Source organism: Aquarana catesbeiana, linkage group LG08, assembly GCF_042186555.1.
Source record: "Aquarana catesbeiana isolate 2022-GZ linkage group LG08, ASM4218655v1, whole genome shotgun sequence".
In the NCBI taxonomy this organism is placed as follows: Eukaryota; Metazoa; Chordata; class Amphibia; order Anura; family Ranidae; genus Aquarana; species Aquarana catesbeiana.
This window is the reverse complement of record NC_133331.1, coordinates 303,287,832-303,307,057: the sequence shown is the minus strand read 5'-3', so window position 1 is coordinate 303,307,057 and position 19,226 is coordinate 303,287,832. Positions and strand designations below refer to the sequence as shown.

General features: G+C 43.8%; 1 protein-coding gene across 1 annotated transcript in view; it reads left to right on the top strand.

The window, feature by feature from the left end:
• The window catches only part of LOC141106877 (uncharacterized), a 211,149-nt gene that overhangs the window by 173,190 nt on the left and 18,733 nt on the right, over positions 1-19,226 (top strand). The window contains exons 40-42 of the mRNA XM_073597806.1: positions 476-1,867; positions 1,968-2,027; positions 15,563-16,225. Of these exons, the coding sequence (XP_073453907.1) occupies positions 476-1,867; positions 1,968-2,027; positions 15,563-16,225 (2,115 nt within the window). The remainder of the gene's footprint in view (positions 1-475; positions 1,868-1,967; positions 2,028-15,562; positions 16,226-19,226) is intronic.

The window sequence follows — 19,226 nt, the reverse complement described above, 5'->3', positions numbered from 1 at the left end:
GTCTCCACACTGATGGAGAAGGGATGGAGCCACCCTAGGACACCAGCATTGTAAATCTTGGAGGAAGGTTTTTTTCTCCATAATTTGATGTTACAGTTGTACCCAGTTCCATGCCAGAGCTCTGTGAAAGTGTTGACTGTTAGACCAACGTGACTTTTTTTTTCTTGCTGACTCAGCTTGGAGTCCATATATGACCTGCAAACTCTTCATAATATAAAATCCAGCCAATCCGATGTAGTAACAATCCACTAACGCGTTTTGGATAATGAAGCCTCAGTCATAGCTATTTGTTATTATAGAATTTGCAGATCATATATGGACTCGGTGTGAAGACTTTTCTGATTGATTTTGGAGGGAGAAAAGGAGCTGTGAGATCGGCATTTCCATTTATTCCACTGACAGGGAGGAGGAGCTAAAACTCCAGTTATTTCTCATCTACTGAGATTTATTATATTTTTTTACTTCTTTCCAACAGATGGATGTGATGTCAGGAATTCCTCGAAGAGACATCTTCTATTATCTGCTGATTGTAAGTCAGAAGATAATGTCATCACACAGGATCCTCCAGGAGGAAATCCAAATACACCAAATATACATCACAGACCTTCCTGTCCGGAGACATCAATGGATCCCTCTGATCAGGGGGAATCTTCTCATCAATCACATACTATGATTGTAAATATCCATGTAAGATCTCACACTGCAGATCGATCAACAGATCCTTCTAATCCTGAGGAATCTTCCTCACCCCATGAAGGAGATCACCGAGGTGACAATCTATTCTCATGTTCAGAGTGCGGGAAATCTTTCACTCGGAAAGGAACACTTATTCAGCACCAGAGAGTTCACACGAGTGAGCATCCCTTTTCATGTTCAGAGTGCGGGAAATCTTTCACTCAGAAAGGAAATCTTATTCAACACCAGAGAACCCACACGGGTGAGCGTCCCTTCTCATGTTCAGAGTGCGGGAAATCTTTCCCTCGGAAAAGAAATCTTATTCAGCACCAGAGAATTCACACAGGTGAACGTCCTTATTCATGTTCAGAGTGCGGGAAATCTTTCATTCGGAAAGGAAAACTTATTCAGCACCAGAGAGTTCACACAGGTGAGCGTCCTTATTCGTGTTCAGAGTGTGGGAAATCTTTCAATCATAAAGGACCTCTTGTTAGACATCTTAGAATTCACACTGGTGAGCGTCCTTATTCATGTTCAGAGTGCGGGAAATCTTTCACTGACAAAGCAAACTTTGGTAAACATCAGAGAATTCACACAGGTGAGCGTCCTTATTCATGTTCAGAGTGTGGGAAGTCTTTCACTGACAAAGCAGACCTTGTTAAACATCAGAGGATTCACACAGATGAGCGTCCTTATTCATGTTCAGAGTGCGGGAAATCTTTCACTCGGAATGGAAAATTAATTCTGCACCAGAGAGTTCACACAAGTGAGCGTCCTTTCCCTTGTTCAGAGTGCGGGAAATCTTTCACTGCCAAAGCAACCCTTGTTACACATCAGAGAATTCACACTGGTGAGCTTCCTTATTCATGTTCAGAGTGCGGGAAATCTTTCCCTGAAAAAAGAAGCCTTGTTAAACATCTTAGAATTCACACAGGTGAGCGTCCTTACTCATGTTCAGAGTGCGGGAAATCTTTCACTCAGAAAGGAGGACTTGATGAACACCAGAGAATTCACACAGGTGAACGTCCTTATTCATGTACAGAGTGCGGGAAATCTTTCACTGCCAAAGCAGGCCTTGTTAAACATCAGATAATTCACATAGGTGAACGTCCTTATTCATGTTCAGAGTGCGGGAAATCTTTCACTAGGAAAGGACATCTTGTTATACATCAGAGAATTCACACTGGTGAGCGTCCATAATCATGTTCAGTGTAGGAAATCTTTGATTAGGAAAAATAACCTTGTTGAACATCAGAAAATTCATACGGATGAATAGCCTTATTTATGTTCAGAGTGCGGGAAATCTTTCACTAGGAAAGGAAACCTTTTGCAACACCAGAGAATTCATAGGAGTGAGCTTCCTTATTGATGTTGTAGATCAGGGATCTCCAAACTTCGGCCCTCCAGCTGTTGCAGAACTACACATTCCATGAGACATTGTAATACTCTGACATTCACAGACATGACCAGGCATGGTGGGAATTGTAGTTCCTGAACATCTGGAGGCTCATAGTATGAAGAGCTCTGTTGTAGACGAGTCAGCCTGGTGCAGGTTTAGGAGCGGGTTAATAGTAGAGGGCCGGTACTTGTTTATTAAGCAGCTGGTCAGAGAGGCTGGTGGATGTCTGTTCAATATTGAGTTGGCCCACCCTCTGCAGCTATAACAGCTTTAACTCTTCTGGGAAGACCTTCCACAAGGTTTAGGAGTGTGTCTATGGGAATGTGTGACCATTCTTCCAGAAGAGCATTTGTGAGGTTAGGCACTGATGTTGGACGAGAAGACCTGGCTTGCAATTTTCACTCTAATTCATCCCAAAGGTGTCCTATCGGGTTGAGGTCAGGACTCTGCACGGGCCAGTCAAGTTCCTCCACCCCAAACTCCCTCATCTATGTCTTTATGGACCTTGCTTTGTGCACTGGTCGGCAGTCTTGTGGGGCCATCCCCAAACTGTTCCCACAACGTTGGGAGCATGAAATTGTCCAAAATGTCTTGGTATGCTGATGTCTTCCGAGTTCCCTTCACTGGAACTAAGGGGCCAAACCCTGGAAAACAACAAAACACCATAATCCCCCCTCCACCAAATGATTTGGACCAATGCACAAAGCAAGGTCCATAAAGACATGGATGAGCAAGTTTGGGGTGGAGGAACTTTACTGGCCTGCACAGAGTCCTGCCCTCCTGGAACAGGTGCATTAGATCAGGGGTCTCCAAACTGTGGTCTGAGGGACAAATGTGGCCCTTTGCTAGCCTTAGTAGGACAATAAAACTGGCCCTTTGAAAAGTTTGGAGACCCCCTGCATTAGATGATAGAGCTGCACACAGGCTGGCTTAGCCCTGTCAAAGCGCCAGCCATGAACTCGGCTCGCCCTCAAAGCAACAGTCACTCCCAACCTGGCTAGTATTTCTGCCTTTAGCAATGTATAATCTAGGGTTGCCACCTCATCCCTTTAAAATGGAACACATATTAATGACACATGCTCTGTGGCTGATTAAGGAGGTAATTAAACTCACTTAGTGCCTTATCTGCATTAAATTAGCCTCAGAACCTGTGTAATTCATATGTGTTCGGGTTTAAAGCGATGAGGTGACAATCCTAGTATAGTCCCATGCTGACTCTGAGACCAAATCACAATTCACCAGTTGAGGATCTGCAGTCAGGAAAGGGGCCAGTACATCCACCCATTCTTTCTCAGGCAGACCTTCCCTTTGTCAGGGCTGGGCTTCTAGAAGCTCTCTTCTCAGTGCTCAAGGCTGCTCAGCTGTCGGTTAATTACCAGCCACTCATTGTTTCCACAGTGGCTCACCTCGTTACCATTACCTGCCTCATCAGTCCAGCCTACAGCCAGCCCCTTCTGGCTATTTAAACTGCCTTGTTCATGTCTTTAGTGCATTCGCCCTATTTAACATATCCTGAGTGTCTCTGAATTCCTGTTAAAGATTTTGCCCGGCTGAAGTCCCTTCTGGTTCCTGATCTTTAGCTTCCGACTACGCTGATCTCTGGCTTCCTGAATACCGGCTCGTCTGATTACGAACCCTGGCTTATGTTTTGATTATGTTCCTGATCTCAAAGTAAGAAAAGTTGCGCTACATTAAATATTTTCTTATGTAACTCACATATTTTTTCTATCACATGTAAAGAAAACGCTGCTCATTTTATTTTATTTGTATATGGACACTAATGGTCTTATGGACATTGTTTTTTCATTTATTGATTGATGTGCACATGATGTTTTTTCAGCTGTCGCTATTTTGTTTATTTCACAATTCATTTATGTATACATCACCTGAAGGAGTTTAGGATGCTCAGGATGCACTCTTGATTCGGGTGTGTCCTGGTTTTCTGTATGGTATTGGTTCACACTATTTCTTACATAAGAAATATTTAATGTAGCGCAACTTTTCTTTCTTTGACATTTATTAGCACCATTAGGTATTAGATGGTTTATTGTTGCTGCTTTTTTGCTGATTTTGCTTTTGTATTAGCGCGGTATTTACACTTTATTTCCTGTTCCTGATCTGTACTATTTTTTTACATTAAAGTTGTGATATTTTTTTTACTGCATTTTCTGTCTCAGTCTGATTCATGGTTCTTGACACCATTATTGCAATCCACTCAGATATTGTCATAGAAGCTTTGACATTATCCGTGGCTGTCATCTTAAACATGGTCCACTGCACTGCTTCACACCGAAGCCATTTCCCAGCCTGATGGGTCACTGCCCTCTGTAAACCCCACTGTCTGTTCAACCAGTAAGCAGTTTGTCTCTTGTTGAGGGCAAACAACATCAACCTGAGGACAAGGTGCTTTGGGGGGACCCCAAAGGACCCTTCCCATGTTGAGGGCAAATGGACTGGTATGGTTCATGTAGGGGAGGGGCGCTCGCTCATCAACCTCCCCTTTCCTGGCATGCCAGGCTGCTTGCTCGGATAAGGGTCTGGTATAGATATTGGGGGGACCCCCACGCCATTTAAAAAGAAAAATTGGCGCAGGATTCCCCTTAAAATCCAAACCAGACCTGAAGGGTCTGGTATGGATTTTGGGGGGGGGGCCCCAGCGCCATTTTTTTTTTTTTTTTTACATTTTGGCCCGTGGTTCCCCTTAACCACTTCAAAACACTGTGTTATATATACTACACTGCCTGCACTGACTGAATATAGAGTCTACACTGAACATCTAGTCTACACTAAATGCAGAGTATATATACATTGTCGTGGAACTTCCACTATACGCTGCGCGTAATCCATGTCTCCTAATAAAGCGCCCTTCCAACCTTTTGGTATAATGCATCTGTGTACAACCCTGTTTCTCGTATCTTTCTAAGTAAACAGACATGACCACCATCCTCACATCCTTAGCTCCACAGGCAGACTTGCCAATAATGGAAGAAATCTTTATTTATATAACAATAGAGCTTGTTAGCCTCACAATCGGCCAATCAAGCACAGGCATTCCTTCAAACAGGAGGAGTTATACAAATCTCAACCAAGGAACAATGACTAGGGGAGTCTATGGGCATGTCTGGGCAGGGGCAGTGTGTATGATTTCCTGCCCCTTGTACCTGTAAGCCATGATCTCCAGTAAGACAAAGGAAGCCGCATGGCTGGCCTTGAAATCATGGATGCTGTCCCCGACCATAACGCACTCAAAGACTGCCGTTTTCACCATTGATGTGAATCCTTATTCTGCATTGTTCAGAGAACAACCCATACCCGGATTATACTACCATTCCTGAGGATGGGAGATTATCTGCAGGAACACGCCATAGCCTCCCTACGTGTTGATGAGACACACGAGCGTACATTCCCCATAACCGATAATGTCTTTGCAGAGTGAACACACCCCCCCAGACGATCCTCTGTGCATTGCACAGGGGCCCTTCGCTGGCGGACATATCCCCACTCTGCAAACACTTCTCTGCATCCTCAAGCTTTCCACTATCAAAACGGGTCTCAACCATCGTCAGTCTTCCCCAGTCCACTGCAGGAGAACTAACAGTGGGAGACACTGTGATAATACATATTAACCAATTCAATACAGGCCTTTTATACACCCTTCCTTCCCAGACCAAATTTTAGCTTTCAGCGCTCTCACACTTTGAATGACAATTACTCAGTCATGCTACACTGTACCCAAACCAAATTTTTATAATTTTTTTCTCACAAACATAGCTTTCTTTTGGTGGTATTTAATCGCTGCTGGTTTTTTATTTTTTGCAATATAAGCGAAAAAAGAGAGAAATTTTTGAAAAAAAAAACACTTTTTTTTAGTTTCTATTGTAAAATTATGCAAATAAGTAATTTTTCTTCATAAATTTGGGCCAAAATGTATACTGCTACATATCTTTAGTAAAAATAACCCAAATTAGTGTATATTATTTGGTCTCTGTGAAAGTTATAGAGTCTACAAGCTATGGTGCAAATCATTGAAAAATGATCACATCTGATCACACCTGATGTACTGAAGGCCTATCTCATTTCTTGAGGCCCTAACAAGCCAGGAAAGTACAAATACCCCCCAAATCACCCCTTTTTAGAAAGCAGACATTCCAAGGTATTTAGCAAGAGGCATGGTGAGCTTTTTGAAGTTGTAATTTTTTCCCACAATTCTTGGAATTTTTTTTTTTTTTTTTTCACAAAATTGTCATAATAACAAGTTATTTCTCTCACACAGCACATGCATACTTGCAATGACACCCCAAAATACATTTTGCTACTCCTCCTGAGTATAGTGATACCACATGTGTGAGACTTTTACACAGCCTGGCCACATACAGAGGTCTAACATCCAACTAGCACCGTCAGGCGTTTTACGAGCATAAATTGCACATCTCATATGATGACAACCTATCACAATTTTGAAGGCCCTGGAGCACCAGGTCAATGGAAACGCCCACAAAATGACCCCATTTTGGAAAGCTAATACCCCAACATATAATCTATGAGGCATAATTAGTCTTTTGAATGGTTCATTTTTTTCCCGAAGTTTTTGGAAACTGTGGGGAAAAAAATGAAAACGCATTTTTTCTTACACAAAGTTGTCCATTCATAAGATATTTCCAACACATAGCATGTACATAGCAAAAATGACACCCCAAAATACATTCTGCTGCTCCTCCTGAGTATGGCGATACCAAATGTGTGAGACTTTTACACAGCCTGGCCACATACAGAGGCCCAACATTGAAGTAGCAGCTTCAGGCATTCTAGGAGCATAAATTACACATCTCATTTCTCAACCACCTATTACAATTTTGAAGGCCCTGGAGCACCAGGTCAATGGAAACGCCCACAAAATGACCCCATTTTGGAAAGCTAATACCCCAACATATAATCTATGAGGCATAATTAGTCTTTTGAATGGTTCATTTTTTTCCCGAAGTTTTTGGAAACTGTGGGGAAAAAAATGAAAACGCATTTTTTCTTACACAAAGTTGTCCATTCATAAGATATTTCCAACACATAGCATGTACATAGCAAAAATGACACCCCAAAATACATTCTGCTGCTCCTCCTGAGTATGGCGATACCAAATGTGTGAGACTTTTACACAGCCTGGCCACATACAGAGGCCCAACATTGAAGTAGCAGCTTCAGGCATTCTAGGAGCATAAATTACACATCTCATTTCTCAACCACCTATTACAATTTTGAAGGCCCTGGAGCACCAGGACAATGGAAACGCCCACAAAATGACCCCATTTTGGAAAGCTAACACCCCAACGTATAATCTATGAGGCATAATTAGTCTTTTGGATGGTTCATTTTTTTCCCGAAGTTTTTGGAAACTGTGGAAAAAAAATGAAAACGCATTTTTTTTACACAAAGTTGTCCATTCATAAGATATTTCCAACACATAGCATGTACATAGCAAAAATGACACCCCAAAATACATTCTGCTGCTCCTCCTGAGTATGGCGATACCAAATGTGTGAGACTTTTACAAAGCCTGGCCACATACAGAGGCCCAACATTGAAGTAGCAGCTTCAGGCATTCTAGGAGCATAAATTACACATCTCATTTCTCAACCACCTATTACAATTTTGAAGGCCCTGGAGCACCAGGTCAATGGAAACGCCCACAAAATGACCCCATTTTGGAAAGCTAATACCCCAACATATAATCTATGAGGCATAATTAGTCTTTTGAATGGTTCATTTTTTTCCCGAAGTTTTTGGAAACTGTGGGGAAAAAAATGAAAACGCATTTTTTCTTACACAAAGTTGTCCATTCATAAGATATTTCCAACACATAGCATGTACATAGCAAAAATGACACCCCAAAATACATTATGCTGCTCCTCCTGAGTATGGCGATACCAAATGTGTGAGACTTTTACACAGCCTGGCCACATACAGAGGCCCAACATTGAAGTAGCAGCTTCAGGCATTCTAGGAGCATAAATTACACATCTCATTTCTCAACCACCTATTACAATTTTGAAGGCCCTGGAGCACCAGGACAATGGAAACGCCCACAAAATGACCCCATTTTGGAAAGCTAACACCCCAACGTATAATCTATGAGGCATAATTAGTCTTTTGGATGGTTCATTTTTTTCCCGAAGTTTTTGGAAACTGTGGAAAAAAAATGAAAACGCATTTTTTTTACACAAAGTTGTCCATTCATAAGATATTTCCAACACATAGCATGTACATAGCAAAAATGACACCCCAAAATACATTCTGCTGCTCCTCCTGAGTGTGGCGATACCAAATGTGTGAGACTTTTACACAGCCTGGCCACATACAGAGGCCCAACATTGAAGTAGCAGCTCCAGGCATTCTAGGAGCATAAATTACACATCTCATTTCTCAACCACCTATTACAATTTTGAAGGCCCTGGAGCATCAGGACAACGGAAACGCCCACAAAATGACCCCATTTTGGAAAGCTAACACCCCAACGTATAATCTATGAGGCATAATTAGTCTTTTGGATGGTTAATTTTTTTCCCGAAGTTTTTGGAAACTGTGGAAAAAAATGAAAACGCATTTTTATTACACAAAGTTGTCCATTTATAAGATATTTCCAACACATAGCATGTACATAGCAAAAATGACACCCCAAAATACATTCTGCTACTCCTCCTGAGTGTGGCGATACCAAATGTGTGAGACTTTTACACAGCCTGGCCACATACAGAGGCCCAACATTGAAGTAGCAGCTCCAGGCATTCTAGGAGCATAAATTACACATCTCATTTCTCAACCACCTATTACAATTTTGAAGGCCCTGGAGCACCAGGACAATGGAAACTCCCACAAAATGACCCCATTTTGGAAAGCTAACACCCCAACGTATAATCTATGAGGCATAATTAGTCTTTTGAATGGTTCATTTTTTTCCCGAAGTTTTTGGAAACTGTGGAAAAAAAATGAAAACGCATTTTTTTTACACAAAGTTGTCCATTCATAAGATATTTCCAACACATAGCATGTACATAGCAAAAATGACACCCCAAAATACATTCTGCTACTCCTCCTGAGTATGGCGATACCACATGTGTGAGACTTTTACATAGTCTGGCCACATACAGAGGCCCAACATCAAAGTAGCACTGTCAGTTGTTCTAGGAGCATACATTACACACAAATTCCTGCCAACCTATCACATTGTTGAAGGCCCTTCATATTTCTAACACATAGCATGTACTGTACATACCAATTACAAACCAAAATACATTTTGCTGAGTAAAGGGTAAAGAAAAGATTACCTGCAGTTTTAGTAGTGCAGTGGTCCACAGAGAAGAGCATCGGTCCAGGCAGCAGGCAGGAACGTGGACAGCGACAGCAAAACAGGCAGCAGGCAGGAATAGTCAGTACAGGTAGAGATGTCAGCACAGCCAAAGCATTAGTCCAGATAGCAGGCAGGGATATGGTCAGCAGCAGCAAAAGGATCAAAGGATCGTCCATGCAGCAGGCAGGAATACTGTCCATAGTTAGTACATGCAGCAGGCAGAGGTATGGTCAGCAAAGCCAGAGTATTTGTCCAGGGAGCAGGCAGTACCATCAAGCTTAGGGCATCGGTCAGGAAAGAATGGGGACAGGGGTAGAGGCTTCTCCCACCCAAATCGCTTTGAAGCCTCCGGGCAACCAGACCCTGTTATGGGAACACAGAAAACCAAAAACTGGTTTTCTGAACTCCGAACACTATTCTGGAGCCCCTCACATATGTGAGACCCCTGTGTAGCAGGGTGAAAGATCAATCCAAGGGGCAGGCAAAAACATGGTCAACAGGCCGAGGTCAGTGCAGGTAAAAGGCAGAAATAGAAGGTAGGCAGAGGCATAGTCGATACAGTCCAGGGTCAGTTCACGTGAAAGGCAAAAACATGGCGGAAAAACAGTGCAGACGGTAGGCAGAGGAATAGTCGAGAAACAGGCCAGGGTCGGTTCACATAGAAGGCAATAATATGGTTGGTTGAGGAAGGGAAATATTCAGGACAGAAATTAAAAACGGGGAAATGGCAGTATTAGAAATATGGACTAATAATTTTCCAGAGTGTGATATCGCCTGAAGCATTCTCCGATGCAAAGGCCAGGTTGGGAGGGACAGTCGGTACAATGGAAGCTGGTATCTTTCCTAATTCCTCTTTTGGTGCACACCCGACATTTTTTTTGGCGTCGTCCTCCGGATCCTGTTGGTGGAATATGGTCTGGGAAATGGCGCTCATGTAGTCTGCTGACAGAATCGGAGCGAATGCTTTCTGGGGGGGGATACTTGCTGATAAATCAGGGCAGTGACAATGTCTTCAATAAACTTTATGAAGGTGGTGGGTGTTTCTGTGGATTTTTGGTAGATTATGAAAGAATTTAAAAGGGCCAAATGAAAAAAGTAAATTGCGACTTTTTTGTACCAGAATAAGGATTTTCTTGTTGAAAGATAGGGCTGCAACAACTGATCATTTAAATCCACCCCCCATGTATTTATTGTACTCAGTGATACAGGTAGGCTTGCGAACGGTACCGCGTCTTCTGTGAAGTTCCACCGAGGTGTCATCGTGGATGGTGGACATGATGTACACGTCTTTTCTATCCCTCCACTTCACAGCCAACACTTCTTCGTTCCTCAAGCTTGTTGATTCCCCCCTTGGAATGTTTGTGGTGACAAGACACTGTGGGAAGCCCTTTCGGTTTTTTCTAGCTGTACCACAGGCCAAAGTTTGTTTGAGATATAGGTGGCGGAGAAGGGGCAAACTCGTATAATAATTATCCATATAAATATGGTACCCCTTTTGGAGGAGTGGGAATGCCAACTCCCAAACAATTTTCCCACTTATTCCCATGTACGAGGGACACTCAGGGGGCTGGAGTTGGGAATCTTTCCCTTCGTACACGCGGAATGCGTACACATAACCGGTGGCACTTTCACAAAGCTTGTTAAGCTTCAAGCCATACCTCGCCCTCTTACTGGGTATATATTGTTTGATTCCCAGCCGGCCTGTGAAATGCACCAGGGATTCGTCCACAGATATATTTTTTTCAGGAACATAAACTTCGGCAAACTTCTGGGAAAAAAAAAGAATTAGGGGGCGAACTTTATATAATTTGTCAAAGTTTGGGTGATTTCGGGGGGGCACTGTGAGTTGTCATTGAAATGCAAGAAGCGCAATATGATTTCGTATCGGGACCTGGACATGGCTGAAGAAAAAATTGGCATATGTTGGATGGGTTTGGTGGACCAATACTTATGAATTTCATTTTTTTTGTAAGCCCCATGTTCAGAGTTAGGCCTAAAAACAATTTTAGCTCCACTGCTGTTAGCGGTCTCCACTCAAAGGGGCGGGCATAGCTGGAGCTGGGGTTGGTTGCAATAAATTGTTGGGCAAACAGATTAGTTTGGTCCACGATGCCTTGAATCAATTCATTCGGGAAAAATAAATTTAAAAAATCCATTTGTGAAAATCCTGCAGTGTTGACCTGCACACCCGGCTGTGCTGTAAAAGGGGGGATCGTGGCTGACCCTGTGGTAGAAGGCAGCCACAATGGGTTTGCCAAGGAATCTGGAAGTTGGGTTTGGGCCCTACTTCTTTGGCGTCCACTTGTGCTGGATCTTTCCTCCTGGGGTCTAGCAGTGCTTGTACTGGGCCCCTCCTCCTGGGGTCTACCACCGCTGGCACTGCTGGTAGCTGCCTGGTTTTCAGACCGCCGTCTTTTTGGATGGACTACTTCCTCCTCTGATTCGGATCCCGATGTGCTGCCTTCGGGGGGCTCATATTCCGAATCAGAACCAGAATCTGAACTGAGCGGTGAGAGCTCCCCGTTGCTCTCATCGGTCAGACTCAGTATCTGGTATGCCTCTTCTGGGGTGTACATCTTTCTGGACATAGTGGCTGACTGGCTGTATGTACTCTGGTGGCAAGTGATGAGGTGGCGGGTACTCTGGTGGCAGATGATGAGGTGGCGGGTACTCTGGTGGCAGATGATGAGGTGGTGGGTACTCTGGTGGCAGATGATGAGGTGGCGGGTACTCTGGTGGCAGGTGATGAGGTGGCGGGTACTCTGGTGGCAGGTGATGAGGTGGCGGGTACTCCTGATAGACAGGTACTTTGAGATGACAGGTACTTTGAGGTGACAGGTACTCTGAGGTGACAGGTACTCTGAGGTGACAGGTACTCTAAGGTGACAGGTACTCTAAGGTGACAGGTACTCTTTATTTAGGAGGGGCGATCTGGGCACAGTAGTACATGTAATTAGTAACTCACTGTTAGCTGATCTCTTCTCCTCACACTGGATCGGTGTGTGAGGAGAAGAGCCCAGCAACAGCAGTTACTATCTGTTTGTTTACATTAGTGACCGGCTGTGATTGGACACAGCCGGTCATGTGATGCAGAGCCATGTCATTGGCTACAGTGATCGGGGCTGAGCTGTATCCAGGGGAAAAGCCTCAGCCCCGATCACCGCCCTGATCACCGCTCTTCCGCCGGAAACCAGGAGAATACACAGCGCTTCCCAATGCCGCTCTGCATCTGCCGTTACCGACGCTCCGCCGCCGCCTCCACTTCAGTACCCCCATCGGGGAACGACTGTGTCCTGAGGGACACAACGGTACCCCGATCGCCGCTCTGTGGGCCCCCGGGGGCCCGCAGTAGCGGCGGAAAGCCGAGGACGTCATATGACGTCCACCCAGGATGGGAGATCCCATCTGTGGACGTCATTTGACTATGGCCGGGTATTGAAGTGGTTAAATACATCTTAATAAAATTTCCACAACAATATATATATATATATATATATATACACACAGTATCTCCCAAAAGTAAGTACACCCCTCATATTTTTGTAAATATTTTATTCTATCTTTTCATGTGACAACACTGAAGAAATGACACTTTGCTACAATGTAAAGTAGTAAGTGTACAGCTTGTATAACAGTGTAAATTTGCTGTCCCCTCAAAATAACTCAACACACAGCCATTAATGTCTAAACCACTGGCAACAAAAGTGAGTACACCGCTAAGTGAAAGTGCCCAAATTGTTAATATTTTGTGTGGCCACTGTCTTAACCCTCTTGGACATGGAGTTCACCAGAGCTTCACAGGTTGCCACTGGAGTCCTCTTTCACTCCTCCATGACGACATCACGGAGCTGGTGGATGTTAGAGACCTTGCACTCCTCCACCTTCCGTTTGAGGATGCCCCACAGATGCTCAATAGGGTTTAGGTCTGGAGACATGCTTGGCCAATCCATCACCTTTACCCTCAGCTTCTTTAGCAAGGCAGTGGTCATCTTGGAGGTGTGTTTTGGGGTCGTTATCATGTTGGAATACTGCCCTGCGGCCCAGTCTCTGAGGGGAGGGAATCATGCTCTGCTTCAGTATGTCACAGTACATGTTGGCATTCATGGTTCCCTAAATGAACTGTACACTCCCAGCACCATGCTTAACTGCCTAATCTAGCTCAATCTATCTTCGTCCACACACTATACATGGCTGCTATATAACATAGTGTGGGGCATGTACTTAGTCCCCCTGAGCCACAATTGGCTAAAGGCACCCTGCTTTTGGCCAATTATGTCTCTCGCAGCAGAGCTTGCTGTGATTGTCCAAAGCATGCAGGTCAGGTGCATGCTTTGGACAATCATCAGACGTCAATGCACTGCGATCTTGCAGTACATTATGGGGCATTCTGCGGCGCTCGAATTTGCCACAAACACCCCATAAAATTCACAATTTGACAAACGGGTGAACGCCCGATGTTGAAGTCAAACTTACTTTTGACTCCAACATCGGGCTCATCCCTACTCTAGGGTCTCTGCTAAATATATATATATATTTATTTTCTAGCAAAAATTACTGCTTTTAACTTGTAAGCAACAAATGTCAGAAAAGGCTTAGGCATGAAGGGGGTTATAGACCAGAAAATCTGTCCATCCAGAGCCTCTGGTTTATAGATAGGGATGGGCTTTATGTTCGAGTCGAACATGAGTTCTACCCAAACATTGGCTGTTCGCCCGTTCGCCTAATAGCGAACGATTTGGGGTGTTCGCGGCAAATTCGAAAGCTGTGGAACACCCTTTAAAAGTCTATGGGAGAAATCAAAAGTGCTAATTTTAAAGGCTTATATGCAAGCTATTGTCATAAAAAGTGTTTGGGGACCCGGGTCTTGCCCCAGGGGACATGTATCAATGCAAAAAAAAGTTGTAAAAACGGCCGTTTTTTCGGGAGCAGTGATTTTAATAATGCTTAAAGTGAAACAATAAAAGTGTAATATTCCTTTAAATTTCGTACCTGGGGGGTGTCTATAGTATGCCTGTAAAGTGGCGCATGTTTCCCGTGTTTAGAACAGTCTGACAGCAAAATGACATTTCTAAAGAGAAAAAAAGTCATTTAAAAGTGCTAGAGCTAGTGCCGGCTATAATGAATTGTAGGTCTGACAATACACATAAAAGTTAATTGATAAAAACGGCATGGAATTTCCCCACAGGGGAACCCTGAACCAAAATGAAAAAAAAAAAAAAAAAATGCGTGGGGGTCCCCCCTAAATTCCATACCAGGCCCTTCAGGTCTGGTATGGATAGTAAGGGGAACCCCGGGCCAAAATTTTAAAAAAATGGTGTGGGGTCCCCCCAAAAATCCATACCAGACCCTTATCAGAGCACGCAACCTGGCAGGCTGCAGGAAAAGAGGGGGGATGAGAGAGCACCCCCCTCCTGAACCGTAACAGGCCACATGCCCTGAACATTGGGAGTGTGCTTTGGGGTAGCTGCCCCCCAAAGCACCTTGTCCCCATGTTGATGGGGAGAAGGGCCTCATTTCCACAACCCTTGCCCGGTGGTTGTGGGGGTCTGCGGGCGGGGGGGGCTTATCGGAATCTGGAAGCCCCCTTTAACAAGGGGACCCCAAGATCCCAGCCCCCCATTTGAATTGGTAATGGGGTACAAATGTACCCCACCATTTCAAAAAAAGTGTCAAAAATGTTAAAAAGACAAGAGATGGTTTTTGGCAATTCCTTTATTAATTTCTTCTTTCCCCGTTTCTTCTTCCATCTTCTTTCTTCTGGTCTTCCTTCTGTGTTCTTCTTCCTCCATCTTCTTCCTCCGCTTCCTTCTCTGGTCTTCTCATCTGGCATCTTCCTCCGGCTTCTTCTCCCCCTCATCCTCTGCACGATCCACCTCAGTGGGAGTGTTCCACTGTGTGATGCTTCTGTTGAGGTGACAGTTCTTATACAATAGAGGGGCGGGCCACCCAATGACGCCGCCTTCCTCTGACGAACAGGGATATCCCTATGGCTTTCCCCATGTTGTCAGACGGGGGTGGGGTCACCCTGTTTACGTAAACGGGTGACCCCGTCTCCCTCTGACAACACAGAGTTTTCGGGGGGAATTTTCGGGGCCGTGGTCAGCCGAGGAAGTGAATGGCTGCACTGTAAGGGAGCTTCTCTATCACAGACTCCCCTGAGTGGACTTCAAAGCGATTTGAAAGCCCTGAGAGTTTTATACCTCCACTGGAGATCAGCAGGAACACGAGGATCATGTCAGCCAAGCGGAAAACAAGAGAGGGACCCCGCAAATTAAGTGCTTATTGTAGCCCAGCCGGGATACAGAGAGACCAAGATGGCACCAGCTCCTCCCCTCCCTGCAACACAGAGAAACATGCTGCAGGCTCAGAACAAGAGGGAGACAAGCACTTTACCTCACAGTGCCACAGCAACACTGATTCCCAGGATGATATTCTGAGCCCAGTGAAACAAAGAAGAAAGATCTCTTCTAATGAAGGTAAAACCACCAAAGCTCCCTCAGACCACATTTACACTCTAGAAAGCAACCCTTATAACGATAAACTAAATGCCATACCAACAGCAGGGCAACCCATACTAGACACAACTATCAAAGATATGATAATGTCTCTAAGGGGTGCTCTACAGCATGATATGATAAACTTTATGCATAAATCTAAGGTAGAGATTGAGGCACTGGGTGAAAGAGTGGACTATATGGAAAATAAGATGTGCGACTTTACCGCAGCACACAACGATCTAATGGACTCCCACTTTGAACTAGAAGAAGAAGTGAGACAGCTAAGAATAAAAGTCAGAGACATTGAAGACAGAAGTAGGTGAAATAATATAAAATTCAGAGGAATACCAGAAAATGTGAAACCGGCGGATCTGAAATGCTTCATTAAAAAATGATTGCAGAGCTAATTCCATCAATTCCACAACAAGAGCTGGAAATTGTATCATATTGCTGAGAAACTACCGAGAGATGTCAAAGCCAGAATTCATTTTTTTGGAGTAAAAGATTAATTCATGCAATATGCACGTCGCCACTCACCTCTCCCTGACCCCTACGCAGGTATAATCCTGTACTCAGACCTATTTCAAGCGACAATCTTAGCTCGCAAAAACCTAAACTCGATTACGAAGATCCTGCGTAACCACAGTGTGATTTATAAATGGGGATTTCCCACAAAACTACTTGTGGACTACAAAGGTACCTCTTACTCAATCAACAGCCTGGACCAAGGCCTGAAAATACTACGTTCTTGGGGGTTAATCCCCAACATAGAGAACAACAGAATGGATACTAATACCCCTGGACCAATATCCCAAGACTGGAACAAAAAATCCTAAAAGGGCAAGATTTAGAAAAAAGAGAAAGTCCAACTCTTTTACAAAAACTTGTACAACCACATGTTCCTTCCAAGTTTAAACCTCAGGTTTCTAATGAAGCTCAGGGAAGCCGGACCTCGGGGAATTCTGCACTAACCCCCGACAACCCCCTGACTAGGATTACATGTTACTGTACACGGGAGTTGCATCACAACTCCACTTCCTTTTTTCATGTTTTTACTTCGTTTTGTTAAATGACTTTCCCTATGTTTTTCCACTTATATACTTTACTTAACACAACACCCCCATCTACTGGAGGAAAAGTATAACTGCACCGTCAAGTTGTTTTTTCCACATTTCAGCAATCAGCAATATACAAATATGATACTACACCTCAGCATCCACCCTTATTCCAGTAATGACTCTTAAACTCATGTCAATGAATGTGAAGGGCCTAAATAACCCATTCAAATGGAGAGCTCTATGGTCAGAAGCCATTAAATTCAGAAGCGACATCATTTGTATCCAAAAATCGCACTTTACAAAGGATAACCCACCAAAATTCAAACACCATAAGCTTCCACAAAATTTCTTTTCCAGCAATATTAAAAAAAAGGAGTGATTACAGCTATAAAAGACACAGTTTCCTTTCAACAAATTGATATCAAAACTGATACCCAAGGAAGATTCATACTTCTGGTAGCTTCAATTGACAACACGGTATACACAATAGTCAACATATATGCTCCCAACAAAAACACTCTCCAGTTCATCATGAAAGTGTTCAAGAAAACAAAGAAAATACAGAAAGGACACCTCATTATTTGTGGAGACCTTAATGCTCCAATGGATCCGGACATGGACACATCCAAGAAAGGGAAGAATCCTAGAAGAGGACTGGCCAACATCTTTTCAGCTGAAGACGTGTATGATCCCTGGAGATGTTTACACACCACAGAAAAAGACTTCACTTTTTTTTCCAACGTTCACATGTCATATTACAGGATAATGGAAAATTTATATCAAATACTTACCGTAATTTTCCTTTCCTGATGGACTCCATGGCCGCATATGTATGGGTTATTCCCGCCTCTCATACCTCATAGGACCCCACTCCCATAAATCTTTGCTTCTAGTCAGAGACTGTGTTCCGTAACTTAGCCTACTCCAGCGAATGGGAGGGAACTTCTTCTGCCATGGAGTCCATCAGGAAAGGAAAATTACGGTAAGTATTTGATATAAATTTTCCGTTTTCCTGACAGACTCCATGGCAGCCTACGTATGGGAAATAACTAGCCATACACACCCGGGTGGGCAATTGCTGGTTAAAGAGAAAAAGGTTTAATTGGCACCGTCAATAGATAAGACATGCAAACCAAAATTAACTGAAGACAAAGAAGCCGGCTCTGCGCAATAGTGCGTCATAAATGTGTTAATCGACGACCATGAGGCCGATTTACAAATTGCTTCCGGGGATACATGTCAGGAGACTGCCCACGATATAGAAACATACCTGGTATAATGAGTGGTCACTGCCTCCGGAGGAGCCAGACCCTTAGCCTTATAAGCCCACTGAATGGCCTGAACAATCCAGGCTGTGATGGTTCTAGAAGAAGCACGCAATCCTTTGTTTTTCCCATGGAAGAAAATGAACAGTTGCTCAGACTTTGCGAAAAGAAGCTGTGGCTTCTAAGTATTGCTTTAAAACTTCTACAACATCTAAAGGATGAATACTAGAGTTCTTGGCTGACCGAAAGGTTGGAAGAACAATCTCCTGATTCTTGTAAAATATGGATGTTACCTTGGGATTTGGTCCTAGCTTAGGAATCAAGACTACTCGATCAGGGAAGAAAGTAAGGAATGGCTCCTTGAATCCTAGAGAAACAATTTCAGAAACCCTCTTAGCCGATGTTATGGCCACCAGGAAGATAACTTTTGAGAGAAAGATTCCTTCATAGATAGCTGACCCATGTGTTGCATTTCTCTTCCTGAGAAGAAATCCAGGACAAGGGGAAGGTCCCATTTGGAAAATCTTGGTTTTCTTTGGTTTTCTCTGAGATCTGAGCCTTATTGCTCCTTTGCCTAATAAGAGAGTGTCTAGCCCAGGATATACCCGTGAAGGCAGAGATTGCAGGAGCCTGAACTCGCAAGGAGCTAACTGATAAGGACAAATCCAGGCCTGTTTGAAGAAAACCTAGGATATCCTGTATCTTTGGATCGTTAGAAGAACTACCAGTGATAGAAATGTAGTCTGCAAATTTTGACCAAATCCTTTGGTAGACTTTGTTGGTACTTGCTCTCATGGCATTCAGCAATGTAGAGATAGCCCTGCTTGGGCAACCTCGGGCCTCCAGCCTTCCACTCTCAAAAACCAAGCCATCAGGTGCAGATGGGTTGGGAATGAAGAGTCGTTCCCTGCAACAGGAGATCTGGTCTGGATGGGAGAGGAACTGGATTCCAGAAGCTGAGTTGTAACAGCAGAAGAAACCATGGCCTGTTGG